At 30.6% G+C, this 17,179-nt stretch overlaps 1 protein-coding gene across 15 annotated transcripts in view; it reads left to right on the top strand.

Moving 5' to 3' along the window:
• The window catches only part of LOC107445534 (transducin-like enhancer protein 4), a 290,011-nt gene that overhangs the window by 161,139 nt on the left and 111,693 nt on the right, over nt 1-17,179 (top strand). For all 15 annotated transcript variants that reach the window (XM_087168360.1, XM_087168362.1, XM_087168359.1 and 12 more), the window contains 2 exons: nt 5,041-5,103; nt 16,546-16,620. In XM_087168360.1, coding sequence (XP_087024486.1) covers nt 5,041-5,103; nt 16,546-16,620 — 138 coding nt within the window. The remainder of the gene's footprint in view (nt 1-5,040; nt 5,104-16,545; nt 16,621-17,179) is intronic.

Here is a 17,179-nt window from a genome sequence, read left to right as displayed (position 1 = left end):
ACTTTTAGAAAGAAACATCAAAAGATCTCCTACGGGGAAAGGCTGGCACACCCCAAAAGTTTTCCCTACTCTAAGTGAAATTTAGGGATTCTTCTGGAGGCAATTAAAAGTCTTCACTACGGAAGGGCAGAAAATTCCCTCTTCTTGCTATTTGTAGTCATCGAAGGGGAAGAAATAAATGGGCAATCCTCACAATCAAAGGGATATCCGGAAAGAAAAGTCATGGAAAGTATAACCCTCTTTTCAAGATGTTTTAATGGAATAAAGCATAAAGCATGCTTTAATGGATCTAGAAACTTTCTCTAGTTGAAAGCGGCGTTTTGTTATCTAAAGAAACTCTTCCCCCTTTTGTTTTTTTTCCCTTTTTATTCCGTTTTCACGAGTCCTTTCCGTCATTCACATATTACGCGGAGTTGTAGGATTTCAGAAACTTTTAAGAAAAGTTCTCTGTCGTTGAAACTGGTTAGTTACCTTCAGTAACTACTGGTTGAGTTACTTTTAGTAAAATGTTTCATTGCATACTGTCATAATTGGACAGTTATCAAAAGGTGAGAGTATAACCAAATTCGAAACTACAATTAAGTTTAAATTTAATTCACGTCAAAGATATATATTTTAGCATTCTTCTTCTTTAACTACTGATTCAAAGAATCTACTAGTAGACACATATACGTTCGAATAAAGTTTATTATATAAGAATACGTGTTTTTGATAATCTAACGTGTTTTTGACGGCGAAAAACTGAGACAAAAACTATTATTTAACATTTTTTAATGTCTCACAAAATATTTTAACACCCGGTGGATATTTTTTAACACCTAATTAAATTTTTAACATCTTAATAAATTTTTAACACCTTAATAAATTTTAATACCTTAATAAATTTTTAATACCTTAATAAATTTTTGACAATTTTTTTGAAACTTTTAATACCTAATGTAAAAAAAGTAAAAAATTTTGAAAAAGGAAACATTTCATACCAAAATAAAATCATTAATAATTACTGAAAAATTTCAAGCTTTGTTTATTTTTATTTAACAATATCTAGTATCTTTGTTTGCAGTGCAAGTAGAGTAAACTTTTAAATATATTGTATGCAAGCACCTCGAAGCCTGTTTTGACAATCTTCTTCTGTAACTAGTAATACAAAGCAACTTCTAGTAGATGCATATGCGTTCGAATAAGGCTTGTTTCATAAGGATTGTACGATTTAACACATAATATAATTTTTAACACCTTAAATAATTTTTAACAACTTATTAAATTTTTATTTACCTTATGTAAAAAGTTTCAAATTTTTGAATAACAAAAATTTCACACCGAACTAAAATTAATAATAATTACTGAAAAATTGCAAGATTTTTTTTCAGTTTTATCTAACAATATCTGGAATTCTTGTTATGCAGGGCAAGTAGCGTAAACTTTTAAAGACAAACTCATGTATGCAAGCACCGCGAGGCCTATTTTAACAATCTTCTTCTGTAACTACTAATACAAAGAAACTTTCAGTAGATGCATATGCGTTCGAATAAGGTTTGTTTTGCATATGTAAAGAAACTCACTGATGAATGTATGTTTCAGCCTGAAGAAATCTAGCTCCAAGGATTTTTTGGGATTCTGCTTGTAAAACAGAATGAGGGGGATGTACAAACTACCTACCATCACATTCCATCTGCGAGACAAACAAAACATACTATGGAGTGTATGATGAAGAAGAACTCTGAAAAACCCAATGATTGGAGCGGATAAGAAGAAGGAGATAAAGAAGAAAAGTATGGAGACAAAATCAGCGACTGCGTTAAGCGACTCATCTTTTCTTCTTCTTCTTATTTATTTTTTGAGAAAAAAAATAAAGAACAAAAAAGCGAACATTCGAGCATGGCATACCAAAGAAGAGGTCGAAAAAAAAGGGGGTGTCTTAGTGGGCCTAACTAGATCAGATGGTTGAGAGAGAAAGGGGGTGAATACGTGGGAGTGAATGCACTTCCCAGCCCGAATCGAATTTGGAACGGAGAGTTTCTCTATCCCACTTTCTCTCTATCTCTTTTTCTCTATTGGTCTCGTTGGTGTGGAACGCGTGTGGGATTGGCTTCTGTAAGGGGTTGGGGAGAATGTTCGAGAACGTGACTTCCGTTCGAAAGAAGGCTTCAGGCACAAATAAGAAGTGCGGTCGAACTTTTACTCCTGAAATGATCTTTTTCTTTTGGTTGTACTCCACATTTTCGAATCTTTTTTTTTCACCCACCCTTAACATCATCATGGATTTTTATCAGAAATTTTGGAGGGGGGATGAAGAATCGAAAGAGATTTGAGATATTTGAACGAAACAAGATTCGAAGCTAGTCCTCCCCCCTAAAAAAGAAAAGGGGGAAACACATCCCCGATGTGTCATTCTTCCAAAAATTTTGATCGCTATTAAGAAAGATTTTCTAGAGCGGAAAAAAGGAAGATTTCCCCCGTGTGTAGTGTAGTTCAGTGATTTTTTTTTATTTTGAGTATTCCAATGGTTTAGAATATCTATTAGAATTGAAAATGCAAGAAAACACCTATCATAAAAGTATAAAATTTTAAAATCAGTTCCCTCAAATATCATTCAATATTTTCTTAGTACTAGAAAATATTATTTTAAAGTATTAGAAAAAGTTTGTTAATTTTTAATTTTCATTTCATTATAAATAACTTCTATTTGCAGAATTCTTAAGTTGAAGTTTTAACACCATTTTTGAAAAGAGACTCGTTATAATGGTTTAAATATATTTTTTTTGTTGAAAATATAGATAATGTTTTTGAGCCAGCAGTTGCTGTACTGCATCAACCACAATTATCATTGCATTCTCAATGTAACAGAATCGAATGATGTTATGAAAAAATTCGGATATAAAGTCAAAGTCTTAAGAAGAAGTCAAGAAATATTTAACTTAATTTAGCTTAATTTAGCTCTAAGTTATTAACTCCCTAATAGCACTTTTTATTTAGCATATGATGCTTTACCAATACTATTATAATGTTATAATTGTATTATGACATTACGATTAATATTTAAAGCATTTCTGTTTAAAAAAATGGTAAAACAATAAATGAAAGAAATATTTATAATAAATAAAGTAAGATCAAGATAATGTTTAAGCAAGTAAGTCCTATTCTCTCAAAAAAGAGATCTCTATCTTATTTAGAATGAGAAGTTATTTTTTTCGAATAACTCATACACTTATTAGCTGCAAATTTTATATTAGTATATTTTAAATTAAATATTATGAAATAAAAGGCTTACTAATAATTTTTTCTTACTTAAAAACTAACATGTTTCATAAAAATTTTCTTAAAACATTTTTGAGAAAAGGAATATTAAAAAATAGACAAAAAATATTTAATAATAATAAATGAAGTAAATGTAATTCAAAACTAGACAAGCCTATTTTCAAAAAAAAAAAAAAAAAAAAAAAAAAAAACACCACTTCAATCAATCTGAGTTATTTTTCTAAGTCAAATAATCCATTTATTAACTATCAACTTCATGAAGTATTTTGCATAAAATACCATTGTTAAACTATTTTATACTACTAAAAAATTTCTAAAAAGAAGGAAAAGCGAAATATAAATTGAATCCAAGAAAAATATTATTTAAATAAATATATTATTTCACAAAAGTAAGTCTATTTTTAAAACAAAAAAATAAAGAATTTAAAATATCAATTTCAAGTCAATTGAGTTGATTCTCTAAATTACTTCATGAAGAGAATCATGAACTATTGTCGGTTGTTCAATTCAGACGAATTCTTTCATCTCTCACATCCCAGTAGCATTGCTCTGTTGTCATGGAAACGGGATGCAGAGAGAAGCTTAATAGCTGTACAACCCGCTTAATGAGCCTTTAACTCCGTTCACACGTCATCTCTTCGGTTCAATATGGCAACCACTGAACCAAAACCCGAAACGGACCAAACAAATTATCACAAGAGAGTAATCGGTTCTAACATTTCTCCCTGGCTTGTTTTAAAAAAATCAAAATCGTTTATTCTGTTTACTCAGTTTTTATATCATATTTTTCTCTTCGTTTTGAATTGTGTGTCCGTTTTTGAAAATATTTAAGGAAGGGTTTTTCTTCCGTACATTTGTTCATTAAATTATATCTTACATATTTTTCTTCGTTAACACTGTTTTTAAATTGATAATTTAAATGACTTAGTGAAAAAGTAACATTTAAATTATTTTTAAGAGTTCTGTTTTCATCGATTTCGTCTATTTAAGTGGTCTCATTTTTTTCGGTCATTTCTAGTTTTCTTAAAATTTAAATATTACAATTTTGATTACGTAGAATATATATTATTTGACCGTGATCGGAGCTATTATTTTTTTTCTCTAAACTGTGGTAAACAGCCGACCCAATTCTGAGTTAACGACTATCAATGTTTAAATCTATGGCCTTGTAATTCTGAACCCTACTGAGAAGACAAGGGAACTCCTGGTACATGAATTGGAACTAACTAGCCTTTGTGGAGGACTGTATGATGTAACTAACCATCATTTGCATTACATGGAGATGAAAACCCCGATAATCTCTCACATTCCGATGGCAAGGGGATTCTAACCCATGATTCGTCTACCACTGAGAATATTTTAGATCAGCACTGTGGTCAGTGCGAAACGGGAATCGAGTTCGTACCGACAAGCCACCACTGGGATTCGAACCTCGATCACTTCATTGGGAGTCAAACACTCCATCCCCTGAGCCACCGCGGCTCGATTGGTATTTTATATTTTAGCAATGTGAGCAATTTATTTTCTTTACTTTAAATTTTTACAAAAAGTCATTCAACATTGAAGAAAACTATTGAACATTTTAAAATACTGACAATTATTGAAACAGATTGTTATTTAAATATTGGTATTGACTACAGTAAAATCTTACAATTAACTCAGTAAAATTTATGTTACAAATGTACGATTATTGTTATTAAATTCAAATTAAATGCATATTTTTAAACATTATTAACTATGTTGATATTTTATCTACAATAATTTTTTTTCTTCTCTTTTCAGACTGAAATAGCCAAACGGCTGAATGCCATAATAGCTCAAATTATACCGTTCCTATCACAAGAGGTAAGCAATTAAATGACAACTGTTTATCACTCAAACTGCTAGAAATTTTAATGTTTATTAACACTAAAAATGGTAGCAACTATTTTAAACCAAAGTGGTGCAACGCCGAGAACAGTTCCTGACATCGTGAGATACCAAGAATGCTTTTTACAAACAAAGCTGTCATCATTTTTGGCATTTAAAAATACAAATATTATTATTACAATAAGATAAGATACACATAGGAATCCGTAAAGTTATTTCTTCGAAATATTATTAATTGAGAATCATTTATTTAGGATGCATATATATGATACCGTGAATTACCGAAATCAAGAGAATGTCGACTTTCGCCGGTGAATGTCGACAATCACGTAGTAGCTTTAGTGAATGTCTTAAATATTTGTTATTTCCGATTTGATATTAAATCATTCATTGATATTATTATAAAGTGTTCAATTGTTCGGAGTAACGGAACATCAGTGTTCAGAGTACCGGTTAAATGCATACTGGGCAGTGGCACTTGACCTTAAAAAAAAACATTGATGTTCAGCATCCCGGGCAAATGTATACAGGATAGTGGCACTTAACTAGACTTGTATATAATTCAGACATTTACCAAAGCAAGTATGTGATTGTCAGCATTCACTGGTGGAAGACAACGACCACCAATTTCGTTCATTCACAGTAGCATATACTCTATTTATTGAAACAAAACTAGTTTGTAAATACGAGTAGAACAGAGAAAATATTAAAATGAATTCGCATTAAGCTTAACAGTATCGAAGCAGATAGAAATTATAGATTATAAAATCATTTAATACAGTTTACAGAGACTTGGGAAATTCTTATATATAATATAAATATACTTATTACACAACTAAAAGCATATATGCACATTTTAACGGCGAACTTTTGTTTCTAAAAATGTGTATCAGCATTGAAGACGACAACAAATTCTCGCCAACTTATATTCGATTGTAAACAACTACAGACGATATTCTAATGGCGCCAATATTGGTGTTCATGGAAGCGAAAATATTTAACGTATGGTGTGAATGCGTGGGAGCGGGATGTAAAATTTTCCCAAGATAAATTTTTATAATTAATTATGCCCTTTATATTGTATATGAAAACTCGATTCAGTCGATCTTGAAAAAAAAATGTTCTTTCACAGAATTTTTTGGGTTGTTCAACTTCAAATACAGCACGGTTTCTTCAGTGGTGCTATGTAACTTCTTTGTTTTGTTTTACAGTGAACCGGCACAACTATTCTACCGGTACTTTATTTTTGTTAACGGTAAACCGGTACAACTTAGTCACAGACTGATACCCTTTCAAATTTTTAAAGTGATTTGTTGGAGTATTGACAAATATTTGAATCAAGCAACAGAGGCGGTGATAATCTTCTTAATTTGAGAACAATCTATTCTATTGTTTGTTCTATTATTAGTTAGTACATCAAGAAAATCTTATTTTAAAAACGTAAAATAGTTGAACCCTTTTATAGTATTCTTTTAAATAGGTTAAATGAATTTTAGTGACTTATTAACTTTCCTATGCACTTTTTTTATTTTTTTATTTATCTACCTTTCAATAGATAACGGGTAATTCCCATTAAATATATCTCATTTACAGTAACAATGTACTATGCTCGCTAATCTTCATTTTCGGTAACAGCTTACATCAAAGGTTAATTTTCATCCACAGCAAAAGCTTACTGAAAGCTTGTATTTTATTTACTGTAATGTAACGTAAATATTGATTTTTATCTGCAGTAATAGTTTAATGTAAATTCGGAATTTTAATTTACTATGACAGCTTACATTAAATGTTTATTTTACAAATTATTATTACAGTAATAGCCTATTGTTTACGCGGACTTTGCTCAACAACTTTCATTAAATGTTTAATTTTATATGTTGTGTAGCTACTATAAATGTTGCTTTTTATTAACAGTAAATGATTATAAAAATTTACCGAATAAAAGTTATTTAAATGTAAATTGCATTTCTATAGACTATATTAGTTCATCATCGTTTTTTATTTTTCATCCTAAAAATCATATTGTAAAATAATATTCAACACTTGTTTAAAGAGCTAAAAAATAATAATTAGTTTACAAGAAAAAGGAATTTCAATTTAAAACACTCGTCAATCTAAACTTAATTGATTAAAATAACCAGTTTAACATTTAATCACTGGCACCTGGCGCACGTTTGCAACAAACTTAAATAAGTGTTAAATTAAACCCTATTTCTTTTCAAGTTGAACAATAGTATTGTGTTGTGAAACTTAAGAGGAACGATAACATGGTTCAACTTAAAACATATAACATGCAATCTGGTTTAAAACCATCTAAATTTACTAACAACAAAGATGGATAGATATTGTATTGCAAGGTAGCAAATTTTACTAGGATTGGATTCAACGAGTTCTAAAAGTAGTAATAGTTTATAGATCGATAGTCTATTGAAAGATAGCAACTTCTTACAATAATATAATTCGACACACTCTAAAATTAATGAAAAGGATAAATAGATAGGTAGTTTATTGCAAGGTAGCAAATGTTTACAATACTGTGGTTACTAGGAAAGATACTAACAATGAAAGATAAATCGATATTGTATTGCAAAATTGCAAATTTTTATTGTGGTAGGATTCATACACTTTAAGATTACTATTCTGCTATAGAATTATAAACTATTGAAAGATAACAAGTTTTTACAATATGGTTCAACATGATTTAAAATTATTAAAAAGATAAATAGATAGATAATCTATTGCAAGGTAGCAAATATTTACAATACTATAGTTCCACACGCTTTAAAGTTATTAACTATGATCTATATATAGTTTATTGTACGATAGCAAACTTATACAAAAAAAAATGGTTGGTTCAACTCGCTCTAAAAGTATTAACAGTGATAGATAGATAGATAATTATAGGAATGTTTTATTTTATCAAACATTTTCTAATTAAACCTTGCATACTAAGATATTAATTTGAATTTTTTTATCAAAATAATTGATAAACAAGATATTTATCAAAATTAAAAATAAAAAACAATTAAAAGAAATCACCCATTTATTAAAACAATATAAATTAATGACAACTAACAGAAATAGATCCAACCGTTCCAAATACAAACAAAACAAACTACAAAAATCCTCTTAAACAAAAACAAAAAAAAAAAAACATCGAGAAAGAAGAAATCAAAGTTGAGTTTAAAAAACTGAAGAAAAAAAATGAAAAAAAGAAGCCCAAAAGCAAAATAAAAAAAAATGAGCATTCGCTATTTCTTTCCAAACATCTCCAAACAAGCAATGGCGAAGCTTAAAAGAGGAGAAAAATATTCTTTAAGGTTAGATTTCATCGACTAGGGAGCTTGCAGGCAACATCAGCTAGCGTCCAGCTTAAACACTATTTGACCAGAGGCTCGGTCAATATTGGCCTATGCTCGTCTCTTGGATTAAATCTCTCGGTCGCTATTACTCTTAGAGCCGTTGGATTAAGTCTCTTACTGGAAGTAGCATCCGGAACGATTTACGCGGCGGCTCTCTTTCCAGAGAGGAGGGTCAAGTTCGCTTTCTTAGCAACTGGGAAAAGCGGATTTTTCTGAAAGAGGTTTTTCTTATTTGAAGTTGTTTGGGCTTATACACACACATTGATATATATATATATATATATAGATAGATAAATCTTATTTACTACCGTTTTGTATTTTATTGACAGCGGGAATTAAAGCTTCGGACAAGGTTTATTTTAGGGATATGAATTATTGTTTTCGGAAGTAATTATGTTTTGGATTTCAAAGCTTAGACTGTATGTTCTCTTTTATGTTTTTGTTTTAGCTTTATTGGCAAACATAATTTGTAATTGTAATGATTGGTGATGTTTTAATGTTTTTTTTTTGTTCGGGTTTTGTTAATGCTTTCAGGTTTTTGAATTTTATTACTTTTACATTACACATTTCAAACTGCGCTTATTTCCTGCAACAATATCTGACCGTCATCTGTTTAGATTATATATATGTGCGTTGTACCATTTTCTATGCTCTATGCAAATTTTCAAGCTACAATTTCTATTTGTTTTTTTTAATTAAAAATGCAAGTAAACGCACAAATAGATAACATAATTTTTTCAACTGGCAACCTTTCAAAATTGATTTATATTTAAATTTTTTCTGTTGATAATATTCTCTCGGTTGAACAATAATCGCAGACTCTATAATGTACGAGATTATATCATTGAATAACGTAATAGTGTAAAAAATAAAAAATAAAATCAATGTGATATAGTAATGATAATTTTACCTACTTATTCCTCTTTTACATAACTTACGTGCATATTTAGCCCTTTATGCCAACAATTGATTAGTGCCAGATATATGCCAAAATATATATTCATCTTACTTATTAATCTTATTTATTATATCAATCTTACTTATTAATCTTACTTATTATATTAATCTTAAAAATATCCATAGTGATATAAAGTAGTTTTAAACTACATTTCACTTTTCGCTTTTTTTATGAGATACTAGAAGTTTGTAAGCAACATAAGCTGCTGGAAAACTAAAATGTTGTAGGTCAAATTGTAAGCAAATAGTGACTAACCTCAACTTTTAACTACCATTTCTGGTTATTAAAATCTAAAAAGATTAATATAACTATTAGATTACTCCCAGATAGAAGGCAACCTTACAGCAGATGATTGTATTTTCATGGTTGGCATAGAAAAGCTGGCAAAATCTTCTTTTTTTAACTTTGTAGGAATATTAGTATGTCAAGCTTGTTTTCTTAAAGACTGAATAAAGGCATGCAAAAACTTTACAAAAAAACCTTGTAAACCTTTACTGTAAACCTTGTTTTTGCCTTTTTCTTTCATTCCAGCTTTGTCGAGGTTCTTAAATCCAACATTTTGTTTGAGTTTATAACTTAGTGATTTGGCCAATCTTCACTTTTTAAGTGTTGAAGAAAGTATATTAAAGCCTGCGCAAATAAATCTTATTTCAATGAGGAGAGAAATTCTAATATAAAGTTTTAAATTTTTTTCAAATTGTGATAAATACAAATGCCTTTGGGGCCAGGATGGCCTGGTTGGCAGGACGCTTGACTCACGTTTGTGAGAACGGGAGTACAAATCCAGTCGGCCGAAGACTCCTCGTGTAGTAAATGGTGACTGGTGCTCGTTAAATATGTCGGGTCACAAAATACTCTATGTTCCCATAACAAATTATACCTCTAGTAATACTGAATTGGAGATTGATCATTTTCTGGTTCAGGTCAAAATTACGATCTGTGGATGAATAAATGGTTGTATAAATGGGTCCGCCCTATAAACGGGTGTGACGTATAAGTGTGGCAGAAGTCGAATTCTTGGCCATAGATGGCGCCACTACAAAACAAAAACCGTCACTCCCCTTGTCTTAATGGCCTACAACTACAAATGTTTTTCAAATCTTGAGAAATTTGAATTATGAATAAGTTGTGATAATTGTGTTTTACAAATTCTGACTTTCTTTAAAACAGTTTTATTATCGCCTTCCATTCATTTTAAATATCTGAAAGAGGTACTTCAAAGTAAATAAAAGATTAAACTAATATTCATTTTTGAATCCTCAATGAGTAGGGTTTTCTGTGCAAAATAATTATAATAATAATCCTTTACAAACTAAAACTTTCTTAACTATATAGAGATCTATCTGTACACTCAAAAGAGCAAGGATATTAATAAAATGTCTATGAGTCCAGACACTTCATCCCCCGTATTCCCCTGACTTATCTCTGAGGAGAGAAGGTCACTCAAAATTAATTTCCCGTCCTCTCTTTTCAATTTCAAAACTTCTTGAATACCTGGAATCTTGTGCTATCTCTATTTCCCCTATCCTTTTATCTTTCCATCTATTTTCATCCCAAATTTTAAGAGATGGGGTGGTCGAGAGCCTGGAGAAAATACCGACCAAACCTTTCAAGTCTTACAATTTTCTCTGATTTAGTCCTTCATCTTCCTTCGAAATATCAGGACTAGCCCTTAGTCCATATCCGCAAATTCCTTTCTCCCTGTAATCAAAGTCAGCGTCAGGAAAAGATTCCCTTGCCACAGACGGGGCATCTGCCCCGGGGCCCTTTCGGGGGAAAACTATGTAGGATAAACATCGTCGCTAGACTAGAATCCCACTCGGGGTGATTTCTTTGTATGTCGCTTGCTAGGATTTGTTTGCCTGGAATTCGATCTCTCCCCAACCCCACGTGGCTCTGGAATTGGTTCGTTTTAAATATACTTGGAAAAGGGGATGGAGCTTTGTTGAAGTGGTTCTCATTCGAAATCAGCTGCAGGAATTTTCAAAGCCTTCCCCTTCAATTGAAATTTCAGTCGATTAAAATACCAGGTTGAGATTGAAGAATCGGAATAAATTTTGGATGGCATTTTCCAAATCGTTTAAAGTAAGTGATGTGCCTTTTAGCAGAGAATATGGTATCTAATTATATGATTTAAAATGTCATTTACCTCGAGCTTTGTCTCTTTTTTTTTAAATATATATAATTTGTTAAGAGTGTAAAATACGAATTAAATCATAGTTATTAAATTGCACATTTTTTTAGTTTACAAACAATTTTTACGGTGTTCTTTGTAAAGGCACAAGGCACTTACTTCTGATGAAGGTTCGAATCCAGCAGTTTGCAACATATACTGCTCCTAATCTAGTTGCAAATATAAAGTATCTCCGGTTATATATGCATCAGTATGTTAATAAGAAAATAAATTCTTACTGGCCTGTTTTCTGATTTGGCGCAAAATCAGCCAACTGCAGTGCTAACAAAAATATACCAGTGGTATATTGAATCATCAGTTATATTTTTAGAAGCAAATTCTTTGAACATGTGATACACCGTCGCAATGTTATTTAAAATTGCTCCCAGTGGTAGACAAAACAAGAGTTCGAGTCCTACTTTCGAATTTTTTGACCAAGCTTCAAAATATCATGGTTGTGTTTAAATTAACTCCAGAGGTAGACGAACTACTTACAGTTATTCCTTCATTCTTTGATTCTGCGATAATGCTATTGCTGTTCTAAAATAGTTTACTGACCAAGAAAGTTATCAACTAACACAGCACTGTTATATAATATCTGCAATGGTAGACGAGGTCTTTCTATTCTCTGATCAGATGTTAGTGCTCTTATAAACTATCTCAGAGGTTTATTTATTAAAGTCTTAAAGGCCTATAATGAAACCAACTATCAAACCAGCACAGTTTTGTTAAAAATTATCTTCAGTGGTAGACGAATTACAGGTAAATTCTTCGACCATGCGATAGTCTGTTTGCTGTTATAGATTTTCTTTAGAGGTAGACACATCAAAGGCTCAAATCATGCGAGTCGTATTGTTTATCAACCAGGTAATAATCTCAAACAGTATTGATATTAATTATCTCCAGTTATAGACAAATCAGAATAAAAAGAGTAACAGACTTGTTATTTGGAAAGGCAATAAACTAATAGTTTGTTATGTACTATATTCAATAGTAGAAAGATCACTTATAGGCATCCCTGTTCTTTGATCAGGCAGTAATGCTGTTATAAATTATCTCTGAATTAGAGGGGTCAAGTATCACAAGTCAATTTTCAGATTAGGTTATAAAAAGTTTCTATAATTAGTTGCCTCAAAATGATTTTTGAAAATAATTATCAGATAATTATTAAAAAAGTTTTTTGTTAAAATTATTTCAAAAACAAAACTGATTATTTCATTTAATAATTATCTGCCAAGACGGATATGCCCTTATTCGTTAAAGAATTCCTTTCGTCGTCTGAATTTGTTAGTTATTCGTATGTTAACTCTGTTTTTTCAAGTCATCTATTTGAGTAGCAGTGGCTCAGGGGATAGAGCGTTTGAGGTTGCCCAGATTCGAATCTCAGCGGTGGCTGGTGGATATGAATTCTTCTCCCTACTCGCACCGACCACAGTGCTGACGTAAAATATTCTCAGTGATAGACGGATGGTGGGTTTGAATCCCCTTGCCGTTGGGCTAACTATTGGAGGCTTTCGTGGTTTTCTTCTCTATGTAACGAAAATGTGGGTAAACTTCATCATAAAGTCCTCCGCGAAGGCTAGTTAGCCCCAATGCTTCATCCAGGAGTTTCCTTGTCTTCTGGTTTGGGTTCAAAACTACAAGGCTACAGAGTTAAACATTGATAGTCGGATGTTCTACGCCGATTATAAAATAAATGAAAATCTATTTGGACATGGATTACCCATAGACATTAATCTCTAGATGTTCATATATTCTCTGCCTATGCAATACCATTATTTTATATTATTTTCTATAATATCCCCCTTCTAATATGTTTATTTAATACTCAATATTTTTAAACCTTTTATGGAATATCATCGTTGTAATAATTTTGGGTATCATTGTTAAAATATTTTAGTAATTTGGGACTTTATGGGATGATTTGTTACCAAATAAATATAACAAAAGTAACTTATCTGAAATACATGGTGTTAGAATGAACAATTTAATGAATAACTGTGCAACGTCATGAAATCACGCTTAAAATATCATTAGGTGTTGCCTATATATTCCTTACTTGTATAATAATGCCGTAGTTTTACATTATTTTTTATAATACCCCTAAATATATAATTATATAATTCACCGTGTTAAAACAGTTTTGGGATATTATCGATGAAATATTTTATGGCATTATTCTTAAAAGATTTCGGGGACTTTCCTGAGACTTTTTGAAACTATTTCATATCTAATTAATGTTATAAAAGTTACTTATCTAAAATGTAATTTTGTATTGCGTGGATTTTGTATAAACAATTTAAAGAATTCATCCTTTTTAAGTATTTTTAGGAAATTATCGTTAAAATATTTTTGGAAATCATTGTTTAAATATCTTTGATCCGGTTTTAAAACTTTTTGAAATAGTTTTGTATTTAACAAATATTACTGAAGTTCTTCCTGTTGTGTTATTTCAACGTTTTGTCCTGTAGGAGGTATGAGTTTTATGAATAATTGTAATTAGTTCAAATAACTATCACTCTTCGAATAAATATTTCACAGTTATGATATTAAATATTTACAACTACCGTATTTGCAGACATAACAGTTAATTATAAATATGTTATACTTTCTATATTGAAATCAATATGACATAAACACAATTCAACAAAAGCTTTGTTAACAATTTCAATATTCATTTCCTTTGACTTTAGGATGCAATATCGTTAAATCTCCAGACGTACTCTATTTTACATTAAATCCTATTGTACTTCTATTCATCGCGAACAAATCTACAACGCAAGGTTGCGTATGTTAAGAAAATGAGGGCTGAAATTCGTTTTCGATACCAAAACTGTATAATTATGCAATGGCTACATCCGAACTTCTGCGATTCTTGGCTCGAGTCTTTGGTATTAAATGGGCTTAAAGAATGCAAATTCATGAACAGCCATTTGAATTAAGTCGCCAATCCGGTACGTCGGAGACTTAAGTCTGAATTAAAGATTTAGCTTATGTTCGAATGAATCTGGCGGAATTAGAGGAAACGGCTACAGTAAATTCGAAGGGATAGTTTCTGTGTCAACTTTGAAGGCTACCATGCTATTGATTTTGTTCGGTGTGCAAATTCTCTTGTTTTCATGTAAAAATAATCGAAATGAGTTTAAAGGCAGGCAATAATTTATTTATGAAGACGCTACGGAAATAATTAGTTTGTTTTCAATTATAATTCCAATATCTACTTATTCAGAATGCATAATCAATCTTTAAGTTCTTTTTGAGGTGAAATCAGAGATATTATGATGTCTTTTATATCATTTTGATCAAATATACCTTAATTATAATTCCAATATCTACGAATTCAGAGTACATATGCATTTTCTTTTGCATAATTTTTAAGTTCTTTTTGGGCTGAAATCTAAAACTTACTATATATTAAGATATCTATTACTATGATTATGATCTAGTATATGATATATACTCAGCCTTTCATCCCTTCAGTGGGTCGATAAAATGAGTACCAAGCATGCTTGGGAACTAACACTGGGGGTTCCGCGTTCGGCTGACCACCTGACCGGAACATATGCTCCTGCACCCCAGAGCCCAAGTATATGATATATACTACGTATACTAATAAATCTCCTCAGATAAAATTTCCTACAACTTATTTTGGATCGTATATGCTGTTAATACTATTGCATCAAGTAGAATTTCTTAAATTTTAGATTCTTTAGTCAATGTATTCGAATAATTCTCATCAAAAAATTTTAATAGAGTTTATTTCGGATCATATATGCAATTAAACTATTTGATTCTAGCAAGTAAAATCTCCTGGGACTTTTTTTGTATTCTATATGCAATGTATAATAATTTTCATCAAATAAACTTATTTCAGATGCTACATTCAACTAATATTAAAATATTTCATAAAAAAAATTCTACACCTATTTCTTATACTGTGATCAATCTATTCTAATCAATTTCATCAAAATTTCTTAGAACTTTTTTCGGATACTCTATGCAATTATACTAATCGGCTCTAGTAAGTAAAATCTCCTAGGATTTTTTTCGTATACTTTGTGCAATGTATGCTAATAGTTTTCTTCGGATAAAATTCCTTACAATTTATTTCAGTTGCTACATTCTACTAATATTAAAATATTTCATAAAAAAAATTCTACACTTATTTCTTATACTGTGATCAATCTATTCTAATCAATTTCATCAAAATTTCCCAGAACTTTTTCGGATACTATATGCAATTATACTAATCGGCTCTAGTAAGTAAAATCTCCTAGGATTTTTTTCGTGTACTTTGTGCAATGTATACTAATAGTTTTCTTCGAATAAAATTCCTTACAATTTATTTCAGTTGCTACATTCTACTAATATTAAAATATTTCATAAAAAAAATTCTACACCTATTTCTTATACTGTGATCAATCTATTCTAATCAATTTCATCAAAATTTCCTAGAACTTTTTTCGGATACTATGTGCAATTATACTAATCGGATCTAGCAAGAAAAATCACATTGATTTTTTTTTTCGTATACTTTGTACAATATTCATTAATAATTTTCTTCAGATAAAATTCCTTACAACTGATTTCAGATAATTCTACATTCAACTTTTTACATACAACTAATATTAATATATATCATTTAGAAAATTTTCAAGACCTATTCCTTATGCTATAATCAATCTATTCTAATCAATTTCATCAAAAAAAATTTCCTAGAACTTATTTCGGATGTTACATGCAACTAGACTAATCGGTTCCATTAAGTGTAAGCATCTGTGACTTATTTTGGATACTATATTCAATGTATGCTAATAAATTTCAGCAATTAAAAGTTAATCAAACTTATTTTGTTTATATTATCTGCCCAAAAGAAGATCTATTAAATATGACTGAAAAACTAATAATAATAATAATTTTTTCAGCATCAGCAACAAGTAGCTGCTGCGGTGGAACGCGCAAAACAAGTCACTATGACTGAACTTAATGCTATTGTCGGGGTAAGTTCGATATTTTTATTCATCATTTGATTTTTCTTTGAGAATGGAATGAAAGAATGGGATTTTTCATACTTTTACCAACAGATTAGATGTATCGAAGTTAAATTTTTCTTATTCGATTAATTAACAAGAATTTTTTTAAAATCTTTTTATTTTTTTCAAGCACGACCGCCTGGCTTATCAGCATGTAGAGTAGTTAAGAGACAGCATGATTAAAGAATAAAAAAGCTGAATATTTATGAAAAGCTACTTTTTCATTTTTCAGACCGACCACAATGCTGACGTGAAATATCCTCGGTGGTAGATCATGAGTTAGAGACCCCTTGCTGTTAAGCTAACCGTGGGAGGTTTTCGTGGTTTTCCTCTTCATGTAGCGCAAATAAGGGTTAGTTCCATCAAAAAGTCCTCCACGAAGGCATGTTTTACCCAATATTTGATCCAGGAGTTCCCTTGTCTTCTGGATTGGGTTCAAAATTACAAGGCTATGGGGTTGAACATTGTTCGTCATAAACTTAAAATTGGGTCGACTGTTCAACGACGGATATTAAAAGGAAAATGT

Source organism: Parasteatoda tepidariorum, chromosome 7 (assembly GCF_982258835.1).
Source record: "Parasteatoda tepidariorum strain Cologne lab strain chromosome 7, Ptep-v5.0, whole genome shotgun sequence".
NCBI lineage: Eukaryota > Metazoa > Arthropoda > Arachnida > Araneae > Theridiidae > Parasteatoda > Parasteatoda tepidariorum.
The sequence above is the reverse complement of the archived record's forward strand: the minus strand, read 5'-3'. Positions and strand labels throughout refer to the sequence as shown.